This window comes from Rhagoletis pomonella, unplaced genomic scaffold (assembly GCF_013731165.1).
Source record: "Rhagoletis pomonella isolate Grant_MI unplaced genomic scaffold, Rhpom_1.0 Rhpom_scaffold_00823, whole genome shotgun sequence".
Classification (NCBI taxonomy): domain Eukaryota; kingdom Metazoa; phylum Arthropoda; class Insecta; order Diptera; family Tephritidae; genus Rhagoletis; species Rhagoletis pomonella.
In genome coordinates, this window is record NW_023459377.1 from 781 (window position 1) to 5,760 (window position 4,980).

A 4,980-nucleotide genomic window follows, 5' to 3' on the forward strand; every position below is an offset into this window, starting at 1 on the left:
ATATAAATTCGTCTTGGCGACGTACATATCGCCATACCATATTCAAAAGAGGAAAGACTCAAAATTTGGCATTTTTAAGCGACTTCAAAAAAAGGAGAAGGTTATCAGTTCGTCGGAATATTTTTTTTATGTATGTTACCGCATAACTTTGGACCACGTTAACCGATTTTGATAATTCAAGGGTGGTCCCATACTAATTTTGTTTAGATCCGATAATTGGATCGTGAAGAAATTAACGATAATCTTAAATTTTTATATGAGAATTGAAGTCGGTTTTGCTTTTCGCTCAAAAATTACTTGTTGAAATTGTGCGCTCGAGAAAATCTTACGAGGTGGTGATACCGGATCCGCTGATTTCACGGCGCATGATGTGTTTGTTTAGTACTTATTGTCAATGAGCGTATAATTTGTTATTGAAGTTTTTGTTTTTGTTCTGCCAACACCACCTAGTATAAATTCGCCTTACGCTGGAGCAAATTTTTGTTACAATTTAGGTAGTCTCTCTTGCCCATTTGATTATCATGTGCTAAGAAATAGTTTTACGTATTTTCTGACAAACGTGTAATTTTAAGTTGTGCCTCTTTTGAAGACGATGTGCGATATGTATATCGTATGAGATTGTATTGTACCTCCCAAGTTTATAAAAATAAAAACTATTCACCGTTGATGGATCTTTCATGACGGAAGCTGTCAAGCCCGCAGCACTGGAACCTTTTCCGGAAGTATATACGCCGATTGGGGCCACTTTTTCAACGAACTTTAAAAGCTGTGACTTTGCAGTTCCAGGGTCTCCTAGTAATAAAACATTTATATCGCCCCGCCTACTCAGTCCGTCAGGTAATCTCTTTCTAGACCCGCCAAAAAGCATACAAGTTATTGCTTTTTTTATGTCTTCTGATCCAAAAATACTGGGAGCCAAAGATTTGGATAATCGATCATAAATATCTGAAGATGCTGCCATCCTGCGAAACGTTTCTTCTTCTTCCGTTGTCACATTACTGTAACGAGATATTGCACCAGATCCTTCGGTGTCAACTGTTATCCCTACAACGCGCATGTAAGGCGCACGAACTCCTACAACGGCTTTCTCTCGGCCATCTTGTCGGGATGGCTTTCCAATTTTTCGAATAGAATAAATACCTTGTATAAGAGCCCTGTTACCTGGTACAACACGTTCGCACAATGATCTCTCGCAAAATAGTTGTAAATGCCGAGGTATCTCTCCTTGTGGTACAAAATCAGGCAACTCTTGTAATTTCAAAAGTTGAAAATCCACACACTTACATTTGTCTGGCATTACAAAGAATGGATCTAATGGGCATTGGGGACGTCCAGCCTGATCCGAGGTACACTTTCGAGGAAGTGCAAAGCCTTCTAAACCAGGATTTACTTTCAAATTCGGCAAGACGGTGCTACATGACTGGCACATGATCGACATTCTAGTAGCCTTTGCCTTAATACCTGACGCAGAGACAATAATTCCAGCAATTTTTACCAATTTAGAAACACTGTCTGATTTTAAATCACGCACATTCGTTGGATTAGCTTTGGAAGAAAGTAATATTTGGATATCATGCAACTGTTCTTCAAGTTCAGGTCTGGGAGATGTTATCTCATCTGCGAACTCTCTGGCGGCTTCTTCAAATATTTGTAAATGTTCAGTAGGTTGCTTATGCAATTTATCTGCCAAAACCTCGTCGTAGCCTGTTAAGTCCTCCAGTTCGACTTCCAAACAGTAACGTCCATTTAAATAGTTTCTTTTTAATATATCTCTAAAAAAAACTAAATTTAGCTTTTCAAACTTTGAAAATTATGGGGAACTAGTGCAGAATAATGCCCGTTTTTCAAAAATTCCCCTTTGCTCCTCCATATATCGAAAATATGTTTGCCACATAAAACTTGTATACCATTAAAATCAGAAAATAATTGCGGACCACCGGGTACGGTTTAGTTATTTGTACAACGATTTTGGGTTGCTGAGCCCAAGCGCATGATCTGGATCAAAAAATTTTTACACACTTATAGAAATATTCTGTTTTATTTAAAAAAAAATTTTACATCTGTTGACTAATTTATTAATAATTTCGGTTTGAAATATGGTATTTTTTGCAAATTTCCGAGCTGAGCAGTCAAACAGCTCCCAATGGGTCTGTGGGTCGCAGTGTTGCCAACTTTTGCATTCTTGAAACCGGGACGCACAATAAGTCTCTTTGGTTGGTTCTCGGGGTGTTGAGAGTCAGAGCGAGTAATATTTGCTTCATTCTAGCCCGATGTCGGCCGGACTATTTTTCCGGGCGAGTTTATGAACATTGTCAAACTGCCAGAAGAAGAGGAAAAATTTTAATCATTCAAATTTTAGCTAAAAGTTTCGTTCCTCAACTTTTCTGGATAAAACTGTCAAAAAGCAAAATTGCTCTCAGAGAAAGAGAGCAAATCCAAAATGTACGGAACGCTTTTCGGGTAAAAACTGGTAAAAGTGTCAAATCCACCATGGACGCCATTTTTTTGTTTACATTGCAGTTTTTTATTATTTGGCGATCTGTTAAATTATACGCAAATACACATGCAAATTAACAAAAATACTTACAAAACTTGATATTCTTCTATACGATATATTAATTAAAGTGAAAATGCAGATGTATGTACTTTTGTTTTTGCTTACTCGACTTTCAATTTGTTTGAACAGCTGATGGTTTGACACTTTACCAGATTTTACCAGCAAAAATTCTTCGGGTGAAATAACTTCTGTCAAAGAGAAGACCGATTCTACTCTCCCATTTTTCCCTACTTTGCCAGAGAACCGAGTACGGGAACGCTTTTTGGTAAATTTCTGTAAAGTCTTGCAAATTCTTGCGAGTTAGGGAACGCAACTAATATGTGCATATTTAGCTGTTTTTCTTTGATTGATAAGTGAAAAAATATCAAATGAACCATTAGTTTAACGTTATTGTGTTTGCTGCCGCTAATCTTAAATTTATAATTTTGTGCGATTTGACATTTTAAGCCCTTCCGTGCCTGCCGTCCGTATCAACATATGAAATTGCTGTTGCTAGAGAGAGAGATGCAACGACGTCACCGCCATGCGGTAGTTTTTCGTTAACTGGAGAATCCCTTAAGATAGGTCGTATCAGCTGACACGGTCTGTGGTTTTACGTCAGTGGCTGGTTGTGCTCTTAGTTTCGGGCACGAAAATAGGCTTTTGCGTTCCCGTGGTGGTTTTGGGCAGTTTATTCACTTTTGTGAGGGCATTTCGTACTTAGATAGATATATAGTTGAATAAAGCATTGTGACAAGTCGGTCTATTATGCCGTCAGCTCATCACGGTACCTCACCTAGGTAGAGTGTAGTGTATGTGGTCCCCTCTTGGCCATAAATTTTGTACTTGCGCTCATTTGTTCAAAACTAGCCCGAAAATGTAAAAAACAAACCTAATGTTAGGAAAAAGGGTAGGCAAATTATACCACACTGTCTCGTTCTCGAGATCAATAACTCGTAGTAACGCCAGTTGCCAGATCTAGTCACAACATTTCACAATTTTAAAAGAATTTTGTAGAATTTCATTACGTTTTGTTGTGCTGATCTAGTCGCACGTGTTCTTACTTGTTAAACAGAAAAATAGCAGAGGAATTCATAAACCAGCAAAAATGGATGCTTCGCAATCTGTTCTGGCCGATGCTATGCGCAGAATTGCAAAACTGGAGAGGGATGCTGAAGGTCGAAAGAGCGACGTAAGACGCGAGTATCGTCAAAGCAGACGAAAGGGTCGCAGGTCTGTTCATCGAGACTCCAGTTCAAGCAGCCATTTTACTTCGCATCAATCAATTCGAGGTTCGCAGCGTAGAGGGGATGTGCGTAATCCGAGACGCCATTCTTGCTCATCCTGTAGCTCGGGTTCTACCCGTTATTCACGCTCGAGAGTGAGTTTGTGGAAATGCTAATAGAGTACGCTACATGGATGATCATCGAAATTCTGATCAAAATGACGGAAAGCGTATCTCGAAAAGAACGACACCTCAACCAGTATAAACAATGAACCCCGGCGAGCGTGACCTGCGAGCACCGACACGGGCGTCAGGCAACTCACCTGACATTGTTCATAATCGCTCGAATTTCTTAACTTCAGGAAGTGGAGTAGGCGAACAGTGTGCCGAGCCGGCCAAAGATTCGGGTCTGTCGCCGGGGTCGCCAGACCGTGAAGTGGTCTTGTCGGACTCCACGTTGGCATTTATTGCTCCAAATACTGTAACACACAGACAAGGGCTGAAGATTTTTCAACAATCGCAGAAAAGTGGTTAGCTCTAGCAAGGTCAGGGCTACCACCAGAGGGTAGAGAAGAACTTTTAGAAAAATATCCAATACCGGAAAACTGTCCCGGCTTGGGTGGTCCAGCTTTAATCCCAGAGCTGAAATTAACACTGGCGCCGCATGCTCTCCAAAGAGATAGTTTTCAATTAGCGCTTCAAAACCAGCTTGGTGCGGCATTAAGCGCTTTGGGTCAAGCATTTTCAAAAACATTGAAACAAGACCCTGAAGATGAGACAAATAGGGCCGTTAATGCAGCTCTTGGAGACGCAGGCAGAATTTTAACAGACTTGCATTACAAGCTATCTACAACCCGGCGCTCATTTATATTGCCTGGTCTAACCTTATTGTCCAAAAGTGTTGCAACAGAGGGTCCAGTGGACACGCTCCTGTTTGGCGAATCTTTCACCGAACGGGCCAAGACAGCCTCAACGATGGAGAAAGCAGGAAAAGACATCGTCAGCTATCTCAACAACTGCAACTCCGAAGCCAGTATCAGGCTATAAGCCGAAGCAATATTTAAACTCGAAACCCCGTCAGGAAGTACAACCAGAGGAAGAGCTACCTGACAGGGGGCAATGTATCTCGGAACGAAACAGGCCATCATCGGAGCAGGAATCGCAGCAACTACCGTCGCTAGTTAAGGTATGCATAATTGCAGGGCGGTTGAAATATTTT

The 4,980-nt window shown here is 40.8% G+C and overlaps 1 protein-coding gene across 1 annotated transcript; it reads right to left on the reverse strand.

Moving 5' to 3' along the window:
* Nucleotides 1-278: 278 nt before the first annotated feature.
* On the reverse strand, nt 279-1,786 carry LOC118751590 (DNA replication licensing factor Mcm5-like; the record flags this gene model as incomplete). Its single annotated transcript, XM_036486410.1, has 1 exon — nt 279-1,786. A coding segment is annotated over one exon (1,260 nt), but the record flags the coding sequence as incomplete, so codon positions are not given.
* Nucleotides 1,787-4,980: the final 3,194 nt, after the last annotated feature.